The sequence below is a fragment of the Colletotrichum gloeosporioides genome (genome assembly GCF_011800055.1).
Source record: "Colletotrichum gloeosporioides strain Lc1 chromosome Unknown consensus_37, whole genome shotgun sequence".
NCBI classification, from domain to species: domain Eukaryota; kingdom Fungi; phylum Ascomycota; class Sordariomycetes; order Glomerellales; family Glomerellaceae; genus Colletotrichum; species Colletotrichum gloeosporioides.
In genome coordinates, this window is record NW_025544682.1 from 83,107 (window position 1) to 103,472 (window position 20,366).

At 54.6% G+C, this 20,366-nt stretch overlaps 8 protein-coding genes across 8 annotated transcripts; 5 read left to right on the top strand and 3 right to left on the bottom strand.

The window, feature by feature from the left end:
- Positions 1-266: 266 nt before the first annotated feature.
- GCG54_00004329 (11-beta-hydroxysteroid dehydrogenase-like 2) lies at positions 267-1,258 on the top strand (the record flags this gene model as incomplete). Its single annotated transcript, XM_045404380.1, has 2 exons — positions 267-776; positions 836-1,258. The coding sequence occupies 2 exons, from the start codon at positions 267-269 to the stop codon at positions 1,256-1,258; spliced, it is 933 nt and encodes a 310-aa protein (XP_045265164.1).
- Positions 1,259-1,673: 415 nt separating this feature from the next.
- On the bottom strand, positions 1,674-2,899 carry GCG54_00004330 (uncharacterized protein; the record flags this gene model as incomplete). Its single annotated transcript, XM_045404381.1, has 2 exons — positions 1,674-2,610; positions 2,664-2,899. 2 exons carry the CDS (start codon positions 2,897-2,899, stop codon positions 1,674-1,676), a joined length of 1,173 nt encoding a protein of 390 aa, XP_045265165.1.
- A 2,159-nt stretch (positions 2,900-5,058) lies between these two features.
- Positions 5,059-6,891, top strand: GCG54_00004331 (Cytochrome P450 monooxygenase vrtE; the record flags this gene model as incomplete). Its single annotated transcript, XM_045404382.1, has 5 exons — positions 5,059-5,239; positions 5,313-5,485; positions 5,547-5,790; positions 5,846-6,205; positions 6,260-6,891. 5 exons carry the CDS (start codon positions 5,059-5,061, stop codon positions 6,889-6,891), a joined length of 1,590 nt encoding a protein of 529 aa, XP_045265166.1.
- A 157-nt stretch (positions 6,892-7,048) lies between these two features.
- Positions 7,049-8,468, bottom strand: GCG54_00004332 (putative exopolygalacturonase C; the record flags this gene model as incomplete). Its single annotated transcript, XM_045404383.1, has 3 exons — positions 7,049-7,270; positions 7,325-8,035; positions 8,106-8,468. 3 exons carry the CDS (start codon positions 8,466-8,468, stop codon positions 7,049-7,051), a joined length of 1,296 nt encoding a protein of 431 aa, XP_045265167.1.
- A 1,646-nt stretch (positions 8,469-10,114) lies between these two features.
- On the top strand, positions 10,115-12,000 carry GCG54_00004333 (uncharacterized protein; the record flags this gene model as incomplete). Its single annotated transcript, XM_045404384.1, has 2 exons — positions 10,115-10,301; positions 10,370-12,000. The coding sequence occupies 2 exons, from the start codon at positions 10,115-10,117 to the stop codon at positions 11,998-12,000; spliced, it is 1,818 nt and encodes a 605-aa protein (XP_045265168.1).
- A 493-nt stretch (positions 12,001-12,493) lies between these two features.
- GCG54_00004334 (putative translation initiation factor eIF-2B subunit epsilon) lies at positions 12,494-14,810 on the bottom strand (the record flags this gene model as incomplete). The annotated part of the gene is made up of 3 exons (XM_045404385.1): positions 12,494-14,506; positions 14,570-14,626; positions 14,715-14,810. 3 exons carry the CDS (start codon positions 14,808-14,810, stop codon positions 12,494-12,496), a joined length of 2,166 nt encoding a protein of 721 aa, XP_045265169.1.
- Positions 14,811-15,338: 528 nt separating this feature from the next.
- GCG54_00004335 (Metallophosphoesterase domain-containing protein 1) lies at positions 15,339-16,205 on the top strand (the record flags this gene model as incomplete). The annotated part of the gene is made up of 1 exon (XM_045404386.1): positions 15,339-16,205. The coding sequence occupies one exon, from the start codon at positions 15,339-15,341 to the stop codon at positions 16,203-16,205; it is 867 nt and encodes a 288-aa protein (XP_045265170.1).
- A 972-nt stretch (positions 16,206-17,177) lies between these two features.
- Positions 17,178-18,313, top strand: GCG54_00004336 (uncharacterized protein; the record flags this gene model as incomplete). Its single annotated transcript, XM_045404387.1, has 2 exons — positions 17,178-17,365; positions 17,479-18,313. 2 exons carry the CDS (start codon positions 17,178-17,180, stop codon positions 18,311-18,313), a joined length of 1,023 nt encoding a protein of 340 aa, XP_045265171.1.
- Between the last annotated feature and the right edge of the window lie 2,053 nt (positions 18,314-20,366).

Genomic DNA, 20,366 nt, shown 5'->3' on the forward strand with positions numbered 1-20,366 from the left:
GAGTGCGGGCGGGTTGGATAATTCAAAGTCGCGTCTCAGACGCGTTGTTCGCGTAAATTGTTCATGAACCCCTGTCCAAAGCTTAGTCATCTGCTGCACGTCCTTGCAGGGAGTTGGCGTCATGGGCCAGGGCATGGGCCGAGGCATCCCAGCTGAAGCTATGTCCAACATCTGCTCTCACTACCTACCTTGATATTGAATTCGTATTCCATCCTTTGAATCGCTTCAGAAACCAGGGCGTGGATTGATCTTGACTGACCTTAGCAATGGGATACCCCGTCGTTCGCATGGCGCTCACCGCGCTCGCGGTTCTTCTCGCCCAGCGCCAACTAGCAGCACAAGCACGCAGAAGAGACAAGCGCCTCTCACACTCGGATGAGCGTGTGGTCATCATCGGAGCTTCGAGCGGCGTCGGCCGCGCTGTAGCAAAGCAGTATGCCGCCCGCGGAGCACGAGTCTGCGTTGTCGCCCGCCGCGCAGACGAGATCACCACCCTGGCCAAGGAGTGCGGGGACAAGTGCATATGGCAAGTCGCAGACTTCAGCAATGTGGAGGACCTTGTCAGTCTGAGGACCCGGCTTGAGAAGGAATGGCAGGGTCTGGATACGCTGCACATTTGCGCGGGAGTATCGGCTTTGCAACCCGTCATGGCCCTCACCGGTGTCAAGTCCGCGGAGGAGGATGCCGAGGCCGTTGGGATCCAGGCGGCGGTCAATATCGCGGGGCGTGCTATCAAAGGCAACTTTGACGGGCCTTTAGCTTCTGCGCTGACATTCGTAAGAGACAAAAGAGTCACGCACGGCTTTGCTTGGCTGTATGACTGACAAGCTTGCAGATTCCCATGTTGACGAGAACATCAAAATCTCCCTCGATACTCCTCGTCTCATCAGTTGCCGCCGTCATCCCCGCGCCGACAAGAGCTCTTTATGCCGCGACCAAGGCTTCTTCTCTCCTGCTGTTCCAATCATTAGCCATCGAGCACCCGAAGATTGCCTTCACTTTCATCCTGCCCGCCACCATTGAAGGAAACTTCCGAGCGTCCGCGGTGGATTCGGGCCCCGTGAGGGAAGATGACCCCAACAAGAACGGGTTGAAAATCGACTACGTCGCTGAAAGGTGTATCGACTCGATCGACCGTGGTGTGACGGGCAACGTGGTGCTCCCGAAGATGCCGTATGCTATCGCGCAGTATCTGTACCTGCTCTGGCCTTCTTTCATCGAGGGTCGGGCTCGTAAGAAGTACAACTTTGAGGCTTAGGAAGCGGACTGGGTTCTGAATCAACCAGTGCTACAGGCGAATTGTTCCTGTACACTCGGATACATGCCATGGGCAGGCCCATGACTCGATGATCGTAATGTCAAATATTCCATACGTTTCCGTGCTTAGCAGCATGAATGTCAGCAGCAGACCACCATCCCAACTAGTGCACTGCCGTCAAGCTGACTGCAAAGAACAGCCCAGGTGTTCACTGCTCGGCATTCGTTCATTCAAGTAATTGAAATCAGATACAAGTTACTGCTTCATTGTTCGTACATCACTACCGTGGCCAATCCAACAAATATTATCCAACAGGAGCACACGCCCTATGACGCCCTTTGGCGCATTCACATCCTTACAGCCTTACGGTCCCTTCGGCGTCCAACCGTTATGTAACACAGGCATCTCCTGTCGCTCAGATCTGCATTCTCAAAAACCGGCCGATGATGGGCGGAATGGGGTTCCCTTCTGTCGTCTTGAGCTTGACATCTGCAACGAAGTCCGGAAGATATCCGCGAAACATGATGTCAATGTCGCTAGCTCGCCTCCCAGCACAGAAACGTCCATATTCCACCATGAGCTCTGGGAGCAAACGGAACGTCTCGCATCGGTAGGCTAGCTCGACATGTCGCTCCACAGGGCGGTCGCGTTGGAACAGCGCTTCTCCCTTGCAGTACGATGCGAGCGTGTCATGAAACAGCCATGCCATGTCGTATCTGTCTGCGAAGAGCATCAGTTGGACAAGCTTCGATTGGTAGAACTCGGCCTCCACACGAAGTGTCGACATGCCGAAAGCCGGGATTTTCTCCACATTCTGGAGATGAGGCTGAACACATTCGCGCCAATATCTGACTGTTTGACTTCTTCCCTCGGCGTTGTCGGCTGTCGGTGCGGTCGCTGCTGCGCTTTTCTGACTCATCTGCAGCCCATAGTTGCCGTAATCCCGAAGTCTTATCTCCTCGGCAGATGTGCTTATGCTCCAAGACATCGTTTGGAACTTCTCGGGAGAAACGGCCGCTGGGGTCACATTTCCCACACGAACGCTGTCATTTTTGACAATTGTGTGCGACAGCATTGTGATAGAGTGACGTGCGGCTGGGGCGCAGTGCTTTTGGAGCAGTCTTCGAGGGATGAAAGGGACTTTGCCAGTGTAAAGGAATTGTGTCATGAGACCGACGACATCAGGATGGTCCATTAGTCGGAGCTTTTTAGCTCCGTGGCCATTCTTTTGACGCTGGAGCGTCTCTCGAAAGCAGGCGCAATCCGGGTTGGCAAGTAGAACGTTTGCATGAATCGAGATTTTTCTTCCCTGGGGGCCGACGATGAAGTCGACCATTGTACTACCAAAGTAGCTTTGAAATCTTAGTAACTTAACAGCAAGCGTGATGATGCGGGTGGGACATACTCAAAGACGGCTAGTCTTGGCCCTTCTGCAGGCGTAGTCTCGACCGTGGATGCAGGAGGTATGACAGGTAAAGGCCTTGGGCGTAAGGTGGCGGCGATTGCTTCCATTCTGGAAACATCATTGCGGAGGCTGTGACCGCCTGTGGCGGGCTCATTCTTCGCGGCAATTTTGGCCTTGGGACTGTCGTCCGTAATGTCACCCATGGTTACATCTCGGAGAGAAGTGCCGTCCGCCATAGTGACATCTTTGCCTTGGACCAAGTTACTCGAGGGCCGGGCGGTGCTTGTTTGACGACACTTGGGTGTACTTGCAACAACCTCACCCATTGTCAAGTCGCCCATAATGGTGTTATCCACCATGGATGTGTCATTGGTTGACTGCATTGCGTAAGAGGAGTTGCTCTGGGCAGATGGGCCTTGCTTGGTACTGTCTGGGGCGACATCGTTCATTGTGACATCTCCCACAGATGTATTGTTCATTCTCAGTTCCTGCGGCAGCTGGCTACTGGTACCCTTCATCGTCTCGTCTTCAGCTCTTCCTGCCATCTTGTGTTTCTCGGGACCAGAGCCTTGAATGCCAGTTCGGAATGCTATTGGGGTATCTTGCAGCTGTCAGCTTTTATCAGTGCAAGGATAGAAAAAGAAGTAACTTACTCCTCTTAGGTTTGTTCGTCGTTGTTCGCTGTGGCAGTCTGCGGCAAACTGTTGACTGTGAATCGATTGTTTCCGATGTGAACAATCGAAGTGGGTGTTGTGCGCGGGAAGAAACAGAATACGAGCAGAATCTAACGAGGTGAGGTGAAGTAAGGTGAATTCTCACTTTGCTCCTGCCCCCTTTGTATGTAACTGTGGCCCTGCGTCGCACCTTCCTCAAATTATTTTCCAGTTCAGTACGTAAGTATTCTCTTTCACATGCATCAGACTCGTCCATTGCTTCCAATCGCTTGCACGAATAACCTTTTGCTATTTCGATCACTATCTGTCGGTCTATGAGATGAGTTCACGTACCTAAGCTGTCTTCTACAAACTTTGAACTAACAATTGAGATTACACAGCGTCATCCTGTAGTTTTTATAGTAGATTTAGAAATCTGAGTACTCCCCTCCCTGAAAATTCACTCTGAAGACAAAACTCATACTGGCTGCTGAGAAGCATCTCAAACTATTTCCTTTGCACCTCATTTTAATCAGTGAGTCGACACGTTGGTTGGAATATTACGCGTGCTCTGTTTGAAGAAGTGTAACTCAGACTAGGTAATCCACTATATCTGGACTGCAAATTTATTCATGCTTTTGCCTTTCGTCACTCAATACACACATACCCCTTGGAAACTCTTATATATCAATATGAGAAACTCTACGGTCATTACCGTGATGTTGATGCCTAATTAGTCTCCATCCCTAAGTTGCAAGCCATCACGAACAGAAACCCCACAGACACCAATAACACGTACAGAATATGTGCATCCCCTTCCGCATCTTATGCAGCGACGTTGGAAAGACAGCCGAACCGGCCAACCGGATCGCAGCCAATTACCTACACCCGTCAGATAATCATGTCCACCGGTCAGCCAAATCCCTGGCTAGGTCCAGTCCGAGCATGTGCCAAGCACGTAGTCACGGAGGTGGAGCCCGAAAAAGGAGCTCTTACCCGTTTGGTTCTCTGCATACAAATTTGGGTTCGTAGTTGCATCTGTCGTCTAGATAAAGTAGAGATCATCTTGGGAGGACCCGGCTTGCCGCTCGGGTGGCTCAGACGACATGTCATTCTCGACTTTTGCAGGGGCTTGGCGCTCAGCCTGCAGGGAATGCAACGTGTAAGCAGTACGACGTTGTCTTCGTGACGGGCGACGGGGAGCTTGCGACAGCCTGACTCCACGAATACACATGTGAAATCAACAGCTGCGATATCTGGGAAACGTGAAATCCGATTTGACACCGCAGATTCAAAGCGTTGATCATAACAATACCAGATGCTGCATGTTGTCGCAATTTTGATATAAAGCAGCGCTGTCAACATTCATCCCAAGAACAATATCACTGCTTTTAGGTATCGCTGATACAGAAGCATCGTGCCATCACAGCATCATGCAGATCCCCGCTCGCCCACCAACAAGGATCCCCGCATCTCCTCTATCTTCACCTGTAGGCTGCAGACGACGTGGGCCATATCGCAGCGTTACGACTGCAACCAACTCCTGCTGTGCGACCATAGATTCATAGGACGATGGCTCTTCTCCATATCTGCGGCCTTGCCCCGCCTCCAGAGCCTGATTTTGCAAGGAATGATAAGAGATGATCGATGCCCGTTTCTCAAGTTGCTATTTGGCGTATCTGCTCACCTTCAAAAGTCATTCTGTAAACTCAAGTCTTGTTGTACAACGCGGTCTGGTCGCCATGGACTCAGTCCCTTTCCTCACCAATGGGACTACCCCTCCCTGGCAAAATATCTTGGGCGAAGCTCAGAGCCACAAGACGAGCATTGTTCTGCTCACTCCAGCTCTGAGCTGCTTTGTGTGGTTCCTTGTCTCATGGCAGACATCTCCCTTGAAGAAGTATCCTGGGCCATTTCTTGCAGGTAAGATACCAACTTCAACATCTTGTTCAGTCGACAACTGGAAACGAAGTTGAGACTAATACGCCCCCTCCAGGATGGACAAACCTATGGCGCTTGTGGCATACGTACAACGCCAACTACGCACCAACAATGAAGAAGCTCCATGACAAGTACGGCCCGATCGTACGCCTGGGGCCCAATCTACTAGACATCGACATTCCGGAGTTGATTAAGATCGTGTATGGCACGGACGGAAAGTGGTCTAAGGTAACGTACCTCGCCTGTCAGAGGCTTTCTACTGAGGGAAGCTGTGCTAAGTATCAACCAGTCCGATTTGTACAAGAACAGCAGCTCCATCATCAACGGGAAGATCACATATCACATGTTCTCGGAGACAAACAACGTGGAACACGCACGCATGAAGAGACCTGTGGTGCGGCACTATTCCGTACCCAGCGTCCTCGCCATGGAGCCGCATATGGACAGGTGCATCGATGAATTCTGCGACCACCTGCAAAGGCGCTTTGTAGACACCGGCGAAGCTTGCGTTTTTGGCGATTGGCTGGCTTTCTGTAAGAGCTCTCAATCCTAAAGCCTTTTCGTGTGTCCTAAATCTCACTTATGTAGTTGCATGGGACTTTCTCGGCGCCGTTACGTTCAGCAAGAAGTTCGGGTACATGGACGCAGGCCGCGACTTTGATGGCACGCTCGCCGTGGGAGACCAGTCCATCGACTACCTCGGACTCTGCGGACAGATGCCTTGGATGGACTACTGGCTGGACAAGAACCCCGTCTACCCCCTAGGGCCTCCGAACCTATCGAACGTCACAAGAATCGCCGTGGAGCATTTGACCGCCAGGCTCAAGGGCGAAGACAAGAACTTTGTTTCCGAGAAGCCCGACTTTCTTCAGTACTTCGTCGACTCAAAGGGCACCCATCCCGACATCGTGGATGAGGGAACAATCATCGGATACCTCCTCCTGAACCGTAAGCAGAGTCTTTGAACGTATATCCGAGCTACTTTGTTGACATATCTTACAGTCATCGCTGGAGCCGACACAACGGCCATCACAATGCGTGCCCTCTTCTACTACTGCCTCAAGAGCCCTCGCATCTGGAAACGCCTCGAGGAAGAAGTCGTCACGAACATCCCCGCCGACAAACCCGCCCCCCACGCCGCTGCCCGAGCCCTGCCCTACCTCGAAGCCATCTGCCGCGAGACGCTGCGCTTCCACCCTGCCGTCTCCATGACCATGGAACGCATCGTCCCGCAAACCGGCCTCGCCCTCCCCGACGGCTCCGTCGTGCCCGGCGGCTCCCTCATCGGCATGAATCCCTACATCGTCGGCCGCAACAAGGACGTCTACGGAGCTGATGCGGACGAGTATCGCCCGGAACGGTGGCTTCAGCAGGACGGGGAAGACGATGAGGCGTATAAGCTCCGCATGAGACAGTGGAACGCGACGGACATTGTGTTTGGCGGCGGGTCGCGGATCTGCTTGGGCAGGAATCTGAGTCTGATGGAGATTTACAAGGTTGTCCCGTCGCTGATTGCGAGGTTCGAGATTGAGTTGATAGACCCGAATGAGAAGTGGTGGACGAGCTCGCGGTGGTTTTACAGGACTCAGGGGGTGGTTTGCAAGTTGAAGAAGAGGGCGCCGAGCACTGCTTGAGCGCAGAGGATGAACTCTGAGTGAGGTCGGACATGAAAGGCAGGACGGGCAAGTCAATGCTCGTGTAGTCGAATTGCGAGCACGAATTTGTATCATATTGAAACCGCGGATATGCTCAAAATGTGATTCAATTATCCGCTGCTCTATGCAGCATTATTCAGATTGTAGGAGCGAAGGTGCCATTCTTGCAGTCGAAGCCCAGCTGGGGGTTCAGATCAGGCATCGCATTCATGCAGATGAGCTTGGACTCGCTCTTGCTCTGCGGGTGAACCTTGATGTCTTTGGTCTGGAAGTTCTTGCACGACTTCTCGGTGTTGCACTCAATGATAACGGCTTCGGTGTGGGTAAGATTGGCGAGGCCAACGTTGTACCAGCAAGGCTACGAAATAGTCAGCAACAGCCCCGGAGGTTGAGTAAGGTGGTCGGAACTTACATCGGAAGTGCAGGATCCATCGCCAGGGCTGAAGGTGTTGATGTTACCCGAGAAATGCTCCCACGTGAAGTCCTCCATTATGACAGACGAGTTGTTGGGCCTGTCGCCGCCAGCGCTGGCCTGGTTGAAGTATGTCTGGGTGACAAAGATGGGGAAGGTCACGTTGTCGACGCGGATGTTGCTCCAGGTGATGTTCTTGGCCAGACCCTGTCCACCGATCCAGCTCTTGAAGCGAGCAGCGTACAATCCGCCCTTGACGGTGACGTCCTCGAATCGGATGTTCTGCACGTCGGCAACGGACGCGACCTTGGATCCGAGCGAGCCAACGCTCATCCCGTGCGTCTCAAAGCCGATGGTCGCGTGCTTGAAGACGACGTTGTTCGCGCCGTCGTTGATCGCAATGGCGTCGTCGCCGTTGAAGATGTTGCTGTTGGTGATGGTCACGTCCTTGGCGCCGACGTCGAAGCCGTCGGTGTTGAAGGGGAACGCGCTGCTCGAGGAGCGGGCGTCGATGACGGTGTCGGAGATGGTAATGTTCTTGCCCTTGATGGAGAAGTTCCAGCCGATGGGCTTGAGGGACTTCATGTGCTTCATGACGCCGTTCTGGACGTTGAACTGCATGAGATGAGGGCGGTTGGGGGTGCCCGCCTCGCCGGGCTTGTTGAGATCCCACCATGCCTGTCCGTGCGACTTGATCCATCCAGCGTGAGGCTATTCATACTTCGGTCAGCGCATGTCGTCGTGGGCAGTAAGTTCAAAGCCAAAAAGAGAAGAGACGCACATCAGATGAGCCGATCCATTGCACGTTGGTACCGCCGATTTGGAACCATGTGAGGGTGCCGCCCTTCGCTTCGACAAGTGACTGCATGACTGGAATGTCTTGAGGCAAGGTCAGGTTTCCCTGCACCTTGATGATGACATTGTTCAGCTTCGCGACAAGGGGTTCGTATATCTTGTACTCGGCGCCGGAAGGGAAGACGATCTCGGAGTTGTTGGCGCACTTGGTGAAGGCCTCAGCGATGGCAGGCGAGTCTGACGCGTCGCCCTTTGAGGGGACGATCGTACACCTGTTAGCCCAGGAGGGAGCTGCAGCTGCAGGGGCCGCGAGGCAAACAGCCAGCGACAACAGATGACCGTACAGCATTGTGGCGAACCAAGACTTCCGAAGATCAAGAAGCGATGAACGTTGACGTTGACAGACACCATCAATTACACGGGGACCGGGAGCCAAGGCGGGGGTTATAAACGCCACAAAGCTTCGGTCGATTCATGCTCCATCTTTCGGGTTTGAGGGGTCGCGAACGTTGCATCTTGGACCGAAGCCTATCTGGTTTTAGCAATTTGAGTTGGGCCAGGATGACATGGGTTGCGCGGAAATGAGCCCGGTAGCACATAAGGAGCAAGGTGAGATATGGCAAGGAGGAGGCTCTCAGCAGTGAGGGGTGGGGCCGTTGAAACCAAGGAGAGAAAACGAACGCGAGATCGGACGACCTGCTTCAATCGAGGGGAATGGTTGATGGAAATTGTTTCTCCGTTTGGAGCTGGCCTTGCAACTGATCGACCAGGCCTGCGTTCGTTGGTTCCCCCGCGCGCGGAATTGCGCTCGACTAGGATCTGGGGTCGGATGTCCGGCACCTTGCGGCTTTTGTCAGGGGAAATAGGAACTTTGGTAGTCAATTATTTCACGTTGAGGACTAGAAAATACTTGCATGGACGGGGAGAAGACAACGTTGGAGGACCAATGGTTCGGGAATTACGTCTATGGAAGGGGGCGGGATACCGCTAGATTAGTCCGGCTGTCCATCATGGAAGATCTGGAGAATATGTCCGTCTTGGCACTTGTGCGGTCTGTCATGAATTCCAGTGAACTTTGCTGTTATCACGAGGAGTCGAGCGGGCGTATTTGAATTGGTTTGCAGCTGTGTATCCTTCACTTACTCATGCAACCTGAGCCTCCCGCTTACAGACCGTTGGAAACTCCGGTCACTCCAACGCTAAGCTGAGTCAAGCCAGTCCGGTATCTGGGGTTGTCTCTCGCGACGTCAGCGCCACACCGAGTAAGACGACGAAGCTACCTCTCATATCCAAATCGTTGAATATCCAGACGATGCGCCTTATTGTCGTTGAATCTGTGCCAGCGTGGAAGGGGCCAAATGCGCGAGGGCGACCCCTCCAGGTTCTCGTCCGAGGCCGCATACCAGACCCTTCGGGGGCTCCATCGATGAAAGGAATGTACATATGCAACCTTGAATAAGTCTAGTCAACATCCAAAGGCATCCTGCATGGTGTCGGCGGATGTGCAGGAAGCTGGTGGTGATGCAGTCCGTCGGCGGCGGGCTTGAGCTGGACTGACAGAGACCGAACAAAAAGAAAAGACCCAGATCCAAAATCCAGCGACTTTTTGCGACCCCCGAACCAGACTCAGTCCGCCAGGCCCCACCGGTTTGAGTGGATCGGTGCTTCGAGGGTCGCAAAAAAACATGCAAAAGTTTTCTCGCAGCACTAGAAGTGAGGAGCCTCCAGGAACTCACGATCTTACGTAATGCTAGGTAGCTTACATAATATGGGTTCCGGTCGGCGTCTGCCAACGCCGCTGGGATGCCTTTATGACGGCAAGAGCCCCACACAGAGCCAAAGAGAACCTCCTACTGGCACAAGCCCGCGGTCGCACCCACCGCAAAGCTCGAGTCTCGTCCACCCCCCGGTCACTTTGTGGGCGACGCGCGCGACGCCTCGATTCGCCTCGCCTCGATAATTCTACCTTGCTGACCCACGAAGTTGTTCAACTTCATGTTGACAGCTTCCCGACTTTCCCGCCGAGTCATGACGTCCGCATACGCCAATGGATCCGCCAAGGCGGCCTACTCTTCCTCCTCCGCGACGACTACTGCTCTGAGCAGATGGAGCATTGCGGGCAAGCAGCTGCCGGCCGTTGATAAGATCAAGGCCCTGCACATTTACGATTTCGACAACACTCGTCAGTGCTCCCTACCTGTGTGTTACCCATTTGCGCCGCTGATGCTAACCCAACACCCCTTTCTGTAGTCTTCAAAACCCCCCTTCCGAACAATGCAGTATGGAGCGGCCCTACCATCGGCGTGCTTTCCTCGCAGGATATGATCTGCAATGGCGGCTGGTGGCACGATTCCCGGATCCTCGCAGCGACCGGCGAAGGCATCGAGGCCGAAGAGAAAAAAGCCTGGGAAGGATGGTGGAACGAGACGATTGTCGACCTGGTCAGGCTGAGCATCAAGCAGAAGGACGCTCTGTGCGTGCTGCTGACGGGTCGCTCTGAGCGTGGTTTCGGCGACCTCATCAAGAAGATGATCCAGAGCAAAGGACTCGACTTCGACATGGTGGGCCTCAAGCCCGCCGTCAGCCCGACGAGCCAGGCTTTCAGCAGCACGATGCACTTCAAACAGCTGTTCCTGACGGCGGTCATGGAGACGTACAAGAACGCCGACGAGATCCGGATCTACGAGGACCGCCCGAAGCACGTCAAGGGTTTCAGAGACTTCATGGCCGACTACAACCGCAGACAGACCATCAACGCTACGCGCACCCGCGGACCGATCACAGCCGAGGTGGTGCAAGTCGCCGACCTGTCTACAACGCTGGACCCTGTCATTGAAGTCGCAGAGGTACAGCACATGATCGACCTCCACAACGCGGAGATCGCCAAGCAGCCCATCGATGTACGTCCCCAGAGGCTTCAGATCAAGAAGACAGTCTTCTTCACGGGCTACATGATCAAGAAGGAGGATACTGCACGGCTGGTGAAGCTCGCTCAGATCCCGTCCGGCATGCCTGATCAGGAACTGAAGCATCATGCTAACAATATCCTCATTTGCCCACGCCCGTGTCCAGCGAGCATCTTGGAGAAGGTTGGTGGCATGGGTGCCAAAGTGACCTGGCAGGTCAGCGGTCTGGGGTGCTACGAGAACAGCATTTGGGCAGCCAGTCTCCGGCCCGTCCCTTTTCAGACAAAGTTCCACACTGACAACCCGATTCCCTTGGTTGTACTCGCTCTTCGCAAGGGCGCCCGTCCCGTCGACGCCGGTAAAATAGACGACTGGCAACCCGTCCCTCAGGACAAAGCGTTGGTGTTCGAGACCACTATTGGCGAGAAGATGATCCTTCGCATTGAGCCCGAGGACCCCCACGAGGATGAGTATGAGTCCCTCTTCGCCAATAAGTCTTCTAAGAGAAAGCACGACGGAGGAGACTACTCCCGTGACCATCGCCGTGCTCCTTACAACGGCCGCAACGAGCGCCGAGACTTCCACTCTGGACGTGGTCGAGGCGGTGGCGGCGGCTTCCGTGGTGGTAGGGGTGGTGGCAGAGGTCGCGCTAAGGGCGGACGTGGACGTGGAATGCATGGCTATCGCTCTCTGGACGACGTCGATCGTAACCAGCAAGGCGGCTATAGCCAGCCTGTTGACTACGACGACTCCAACTACCCCTCACTTCCTGCAGCACCGGCACAGCAACAGGGTGGTTTCTACGGCCAACAGCCGCAGTACCAGGCTCCCTACAACGCTGCATGGTCCACGGGACCTCCGCCAAATGCGCCGACTGGGCCAGCCCCAACGGGACCACAGGGACGTCCCATGGGAGGCGGCGGTGGCCCTAACTACGGCGGTGGCGGCGGGAGCGACTTACAGAACTACTACTAGAAGAAGAAGAGGTAGATTGCTCTGTCGCTTTCGCATGAAGCGGGCATCATTGGAGTTTCGTCGGTCGGGACGGCTTTCGGACATATGGAATGAGTCAAACAACTATCGTATATGATGGGTCGCGGCCGCTGAGGTCAACACTTTTTTGATCGGACAAACACAAAAACGGGGGGACGAAAAGGACTTTGTTGTGGGAATTTGCATGTTTATGCAGGACTAGCTTGGCGTCTGGCGGCTATGCTTTGAGATGATACCTTTACTTGCAATGTAGCAAGTCATTCTGAGACCATCAACCGACCTGTGCTGTTCACCGTGACATTTGACTTCACGACGATACCTTGAACTTTTACTCTATTTTGCTATTTTGGATATGCTCTATCGGCAGCTGGACAACACGCTCGACGTTTGCTATGACGGCTGCTGTTCAGGCCCCATTCACGCTTGAAGCCGACGCGCGACTGCCTCTCCTCTTCCTCTTGGGGGGACACAAGACCTACTCGTCGTCCTCGTCAGAGTCCTCCTCGGCATCTTCGAACCACTCAATCAGCGCCTTGCACTTCTCCTTGAGCGTGCCCATGCCCTCGCCCTCCTCCGCCCGCGCGTCCTCCCACCACGCCATGATGCCCTCCTCTTCGAGCACGTCCAGACTGTACAGCTTCTGGAGCGTGGCGGCGAGCAGGACGCCCGCGCGCGTCTGCTCGAGGTTGCGCGCGCCGAGGAGCGCGCGCTGCAGCGCGAGGATGAACTCGACCTGCTCCTTCTCGTTGTCGCCCTCGTCGCCGGCGACGCCGACCTCCATGACGAACTTGGCGGCACCGCTCTTGGAGGCGAACGCCTTGTCGGCGGCCTTGGCGGGCTCGAGGCCGCCGTGTTCGGGCTCGAGGAGTTCAGCGGCGCGGCGGCCGAAGGCGACGGCGACGGCTTTGCGCATGGAGACGTCCGAGGCGTCGTTGGCGAGGCGGAGACCCATGAACTCGAGCTTGGCGGAGTCGAAGTCGCCCGAGTCGGCGCGGAGGGCGTCGAGGAGGCCGTGGACTGCGTCGTGGTGGAAGCCGGACTTGCCTGCGGAGTCGTCTGAGACGAAGGAGTCTGTGCGGGCGCGGTCGGCGAAGGGGGTGAAGCCCTCATCGTCGGACTCTTCGATTTCGGAGGACAGGGTGGAAACTGAGGAGGTTGAGAGGTTGAGGTGGGCGAGGTTGTAGATGAGGGAGCGCTGGAGGATTGAGGGGTCCTCGTCGTCTGCATCTTCGGCTTCGGGGTCGACGTAGCGCGCACCCTTGCCGGAAGCGCCGACGAGGGATGTGTCTGGGTTGACCGGAGAGCCGTTGTATGTGGTCACCGCAAGGACGGTGGCCTCGGGGATTTTGGTGTTTTCACTGATTGTAACGCCGTATGAGATGAGGCAGCCGGCGTCGACTGAAGCACCCTTGCCTATAATGCTGGAGTCGGCGAGAATAGATCTCGTCACTACCGCACCATCCTCGATAATGGCGTCGTCCCAGATAAAGCTGTTCTCGATGCGGACGTTCTTTCCGATCCTGCACCGCCTGCCAATAATGCTGTCGGTCACTCTGCTTCCCGCGCCTACACTCGTGCCCTGGCCAAGGATGGATCTGGCGAGTGAGCTGTCCGGCGCCAAGACTGTACCGTCCTCGATTGAGACCGCGCCAGCCGTCATCTTATACGTCTGTCCGGGGATCACATTGCAATCGGGAACAAAGGGAAACGTCCAACGGCCGAGGACGTCTCTGCTGATCGACTCGTACATTTGCAGATTGTTTGCGCGCGCGGCGTATCCGTCCTCCAGCACCTCGGCGTAGATGGCCTTTCCGTTCAGCTCCCAGTCCTTGAGCACGCCGTGCAGGAAGTTTCGCCTGGGAAGCTCGTAGTCAAAACTCTCAGACCATAAAGCCAGCACTTCGGGGGTGCAGATGTCGATTCCGGCATCGATCAGGTCTCCGCGGATCTCGAAATCGGTGGAAAGCTCGTCGACGACTGCGGGGTCTAGGGACATGTAGTGGTCGCTCTGGAGGGGGTTCGTCTCGTCGTAGTGTAGGCATCGTTTCGTCTTGGAGTCCATCACGAAGACGGGGTTTACCGCGTTCGGCTTTGTCCTGTGCTCCTCGGCGCCGCCTGACCTGAGCACCACCGTCATGATGTTCGTCGCAGAGACCTCCTTGCGCGCCTTGTGTGACTTGAGGGCAGCGTCGAGAGAGATGTTCGAGACGACATCGCCGTGTACCAAGATGAAGTCGCCATCCATAATACCTCGGCCATCGAGGTCGCGGAGGAAGTCGCCCACGGATCGGGCATCGGAGACGCGGATGAACTGCAGGCTGGTGAAAGGTGTGCGGATCGACAGCGGCGACCAGCGGGAGGTGTTGATGTAGTTCTCGATCTGCTCAGAATGGGAGCCGCAGTAGATGTAGACTTCCTGGACGCCGTTCATGGCGAGGAACTCCAGGGTGTACTCGATGAGGGGCGTGTTTGCGAGAGGGAGGAGACACTACCCCGCGGGCGAGGGGTTAGCCGGCGTCGCATGTGCTCGAGAATCGTACAGACGACTTACTCTTGGCTTCTCGACCGAAAAAGGAGCAAACCGGTCCTGGAACGAGTCGGCGATGACCTGCAATGGCGCACGGCGTGGTTAGCGACCCTGAAGACTCACCCGGGCTTCTGCCCCACCATATGACGCTTGCGGGCTGCGAACTTACCACGGCCTGCAGGACGTCCTCCCGCTTGCCCTCGGCGGCCTTGCCGGACTTCTTGCCCTTGCCGGCGCCGGATGCTTTTCCCTTTTGCTGCGACATGATCTGTTGAAGTGGATCGCGGGGGGTTCGGCGCTTTTCAGGGAGAGAGGGAGGGGGGTAATCTGCTCTGTCGCGAGTGAGTCAAAGCAATCCCACAGCTTGGGTGTTGGAAATTTAAGGTGAGTCAACTGCTCCGATGCGGGGTGGGCCGTGCGCTAACCCTCCCTCGGTGTGCTTCGGTCAGTGTATCTCACCGAAATGTCACTGGCAACTTCATCAGACAAATGCGATTGCGACAAGCCAGATTCAAGGTGAATGATTTGGTTTTATTCAATTTTTACTCATATATCCGTATTACTCTCAACCTACAGTGAGCTTAGTTCGGACCAAATTCCCAAGAAGGGTGACGCAAGGTAGGCGACCCTCCAACCCTTGTGGTTTCCTTCTCATCCCGATGCAAGCCACAACTTCTTTTGTATTTCAAGTTCTTTGATCTGCAACTCGAGTAACTCATCTTCAAGGCTCATGATTCAGCATTCGATTCGTGGCACACAAGCAGCATCCGACTCCATCTACAAATCTTTCAATATGTCTACCTCCACCATTCGCTTCCTCGTGCTTTCCGACACTCACCATACAGGCTTCCCAGATCCAGCGACACTCCCCAAAGCAGACGTCATTCTCCATTGCGGCGATCTGACTATGAGAGGCGGAATTTCAGAGTACAAACCCACCGTCGAGCGACTTTCAGCATGCAACGCCGAGCTCAAGCTCGTCATCCCCGGTAACCACGACTTGACGCTCGATCACCACTGGTGGATGCGCCACTGCCAGGAAGAGGACGCAGACCCCGACGACCATAACAAAGCCCGAGCCATGTTCGATTTCAAGACGACCGGCATTCGGCTGCTCGACGAAGGAAATTACACCTTTACGTTGCGAGATGGACGATCTTTCACATTGTACGCGTCGCCTTACACACCATATTTCTGCGACTGGGCCTTCGCGTATGGCTCGCAGGAGGATCGCTTCGGCCCCGATGCTGTCAACCCAATCCCACAGGGCGTCGATGTCGTTGTCACGCATGGTCCGCCTCGGGTGCCCCACGACGACTATTTTCTCGATCAGATCCAGGAAGGCAAGTTCATCGGTTGCTCCACACTATGGACTGCCATTCGACGTACTCGGCCTCGTCTTCATTGCTTCGGACACGTACACGAGGGTTACGGAGCGAAGGCTGTGACATGGAGGAGCAAAGAGAAAGCTGTGAGTTGGGCCACTGAGGCGAAATCACCATTTGATCTTTCGGCCGCTACCAAAGGAGAAAGCGGTGCTTTGGTTGCAGGCAGCGAGGGCGAGACGCTCCTTGTCAATGCTGCTATCATGGATAACAAGTATGATGCCAGAAACCAAGCCTTGATAGTTGACTTGGAATCGTCACGCGCTTCACTTTGAAGGGCAAACGTAGAAGCGGAGCCAGGGATCAAAAGTCTAAATAGTCATTGCGAGACTAGCAGGGTGTTGATGCTCAAGCTATGTGGTCGAATAGCCTCGTGAGTCTTTGAGAATATTACCACAAAATTAGTATATAACAAACAAGACGTCCAAGTAGTTCCATGAAGGCATTTTTGCTTTTCAGATAGACTATCAAAGTGGAATTAACGAATAGACGAGGAGCAGTTAAATAAATGACGATTACAAACCCAGGAGGAGGACAGCGGGGTCATCTCCCAACCAAGCTCGAGGTGCCGCGCGAACTCAAGACTATTTCCCCCTTGGAGTTTGCCATCAACGAAGAGGTAGCTACTCGTTCTTGTACAACCGTCGGCATCGTTAGGTAGCTGGATCTCCTCGTATCTGGTCAGAGTGTCAGGGAGTAAGAGATGCTTGTGGACAGTGAACTTGGTCTCGTTGGGGCCGGCGTAGATAGTCACAACTTTGGAAGACATCCTTGGTGTCATGTCAGTTCCGCTGAAAGAAAAGATTAGGTGATGGGGAGAGTGTATACCGCGTTTCTTTGAGAAAAGAACCTATGGTCCTCGACGACGAATCTACCTTGATTTGTTCAGCAGACTAGTCAGGATCCGATGCTCCGCGCTTGAGCGAGACTTCAGGAGAGGCCATGATCCCTTCTGTACGCCGCGGCGCTGCATTATTATTGCGGGTGGTTGAAGAGTCAGGCGGAGGTTTGGAGGAGAAAATTCTCATTTGGCTCCAGCCCGTGTGGATGTAGCGGCTTTAGGCAGGCAGCTTCTGTTTGCCATTGCCGAGGAAGGTGGCCGTTTGCTTCGAAGCTCCTTCCTGTCTTCCCACCTATGCTCCTTCCTGATGAACGCTCACCACCTTTCATGAAACCCTACCGTACCCAACCCACTTCTTCTCCTCTTCTCACCTTCTCTTCAACTCATCACCAAAACTGTCGCCAAGATGAGACCTGAGAAGCAACCTGCGCCGGACGCCGACGACAGTACCGGTGATGGCAAAAACATTGCCAACGTCAACATCTTCAGCTGCGGCAAAGCCGGTCCGTTCATCGTCACCGAATCCTCCGCTCCCAAGAAAGCCAAGCTGGCCGTCACAAAGCAAGAAGACTCCCGTGGTCCTGGTGCCAGCCCGTCTGTTCCTTCCACGACGCCCAGAGGACCGCATGAACCCTGCGTGGGTGCCGGCAGGTGAGACTTGACTTCGCTGCCTGTCTTTAGAGCTGCCTTACATTTTCTACGTACAGATCGAGCAAGAGTATCGTCGCTATCCGAGCAGGACCCGACAGAGAGACCTTCTTTGTCCATGCACACTTGCTCATGGGATGCAGCGAGTTCCGCAGACAGCTGGGCACGGTGGCCAACGGTGTCACGGAGATCGATCTCCCAGACGAGGACCCTGACATCGTCAGCTTGCTGATATATTGGTGCTATGAAGGAAAACTGCCTTCTCTCAGGCTCTCCCAACAACAGGAACCTGCTTCGGAAGGTGCAGATGCCACCAACAAATATATCCCAACTCAGGCAACACGAAGACCCATGACCATTAAGGGAAGCGTAGTCGTTACCACGGTTGGAGACAAACTCGAAACTCCGAAAATATTCGTTCCTGATGCCTTGTCATGGAACAAGCATTTTCGCGAGACGGGTTTTAGTCAACACAAACCGTTCTGGGCTGAGTTTTTCCACCTCAAAACGCTCAAGTTGGCCATCATGGCAAGCAAGAAGGACTGGCCTGAGCTCTTCGAGCATGTAATGAGGGTTTACTGCAAGGGCGAGATGCAGTTCAACCGGACTTGCCCCGCTGTCTGGCACATCGACGCAGTTTGTACCTTCAACGCTCCGAGAGAGGTGAGCGGGCTCATGATGGACTACGCCAGATACCTTTTTGACAAGCACGGCACGCTCTTCAACTTCGCCAGCAACGCAACCCCGTCTGTGGCGAAGTTCATGGCCGAGCTTCGCACCGTGGAGAAATACAGCAAGGTTCCCAGCGAGAATCCGCTTCGCCGATACGCGCCCCCAGCTGAGGATGTTGGCAAAAACAACGATGACAGCAAGGAAGGAAGTGGTCAGGTCTGAGTGCAAGGAGCATGGAGCCGCCAAATTCTAGATGTGCACGTGGAAGCATGCAATGCTAAGCAAAGGTTCTGAACCAGACTGGGCGACGTTGAAAGGACGTTCTAAACGACCCTACCACACATGTAAGCAGAGTTGCGCAAAGCTGAAGGACTATACTATCAGCTACCCACGCGAGGAATGTGTAAAAGTCAACTGAATAAAGTGTATCGATAGCACCGGAAGCGGACAGAACCAAAGATTACTGATCAGGACAAACATTTTACCAAACATGAACCCCTCCAGCCCGATTTCATGGTTCAGGAAGACCAGCACCAGAGCAATCCAACCCCAGACTGCGTTCCATGGCCAAGACTTTTGATCGAAAGGGAGATAAGATTCGAGCGATTCTTGGGGTTCGAAACACGCAAAATACACGCCCTCGTCCACTCACTTGAGAAAGACGGAAAACACGAGGCAGGAGGAGGGGAAGGGAGGAGAGACAATAAGCAACGCGGAGCCGGGCGTTCGACTAATATGTGGTGGACCACTCTGTCCAAGACAACACCAAGTAACAGAGTTCGTTATCCAAGACAACGTGAAGAAGGCCTATTATACTATTCCGGAAAAGCATGTCTCGGGGTCTGAACGCTCCCCCTCTCGCGCAGAATGTTGGACCAAGGCGGCAGGAGAGTCTTCTGCCCACTGCGCAACGCTTTCCCCAGTCTCCCTAGCATAGATACAACAGGGCCCGGCAATGTGGCCTGACCCGTGAGCAAGTTCCGAGCCCTTGGGCCCGGCTGGGTTGCAGCCTTGGACTGAGACGTTTTGCAAGCCACGACGATTCCTGCGATGCGCGAAAGACTCGGGTTGGCGGGGGATATTGGGGTGGCAGGTATATCTGAGTCGCTTTGGTTTGAGGATATCACGAGGTCGTTCTCCACGCGCGGCAAGTGCCGTCGAGCATGTTGTCGACTGTTGTCTTGTGTGACATACTGCTCTTGGTTTGAATCGTGAGGCCTCATTCCATGCGAGATATCGCTCTCGTCCATTATGAGAAAATCCCGGCGGCTGAGGTCTGAGTATTGAGCGCAAGGCAATCTTGATGAGACCCACTGGATCTCGAAGAACTGCGGACCTGATGCCATGTGAAGGGTCTCAATCTGACCCCACCTGAATTGGGTTTCCCTAGCACTGATCTGTCCGACGACCGTTCCCGCCAGCAATGAGCGTTTGGTGCCGCATCCCGAACGGCGTCGTGAAGTTCGATATCGAGGTCGAGACCCTTCGGTCTAGACGCTGCCGCGAAGCGCGGTTGAACTGCAGCGGTCTGCAGCGTTCTCGGACGGGGGTCCCGTTCGGATCCGGCGGGCACTTTTGGCGAGGGTTGTTTTCGGAAACGCCAATGTCGATCCCCTGCTCATTTTACGGGATCCTTCCCATGTTCCGTCTCCAACAATTGGGACACGCGCACAGGGGAAGAAAAAAAAAAAAAAGGTGCTACGGATACATGTGAGGCCGCCGGAAAATACCCGACGGCGCTGCACATGGTTCGGTTCAACACGGTCGCCATCGAAATGGCGCGCGGACGAGGAAAACGTGCGCACTCATCCCTCGGACAAGATCTGATGGTTCTGGTCCCTGAATGCGCGATGTCACGAACTGGCGGTCCTCCAGAGACGAAAACCAATGTCCAGCGGCCAAATGAAAATGCCCATGATTGCTCCGTCACCCTCCTGAACGCTCCGTTCAGTTTCGCGCCAATTGGGATCACCCCCCGGCAGCTGTGACGGATGGGAACGGGGACCCCCCGTCAGTTACTCACCTGACGCTGCGAAAAATCTTGACCGTCCCGCCTCATCATTTCTCTGCGTCTCCCATCGGTAGGGAGATCTATCCTGGTCCTGGGCGCCAAGGCTCACGGTGTGGATGGTGTGACCGTGCAGAACTGTCCAGCGTCCCCTCAATTGCGTCATACTGGAGCCAACTTTGATGGGACAGGCCGGCTTGGAGGGTTGTATTCCTCAGATGCTAACTTCAGCCTCCATCAGCATGTGTCCCATGTTTCGCTCGGACA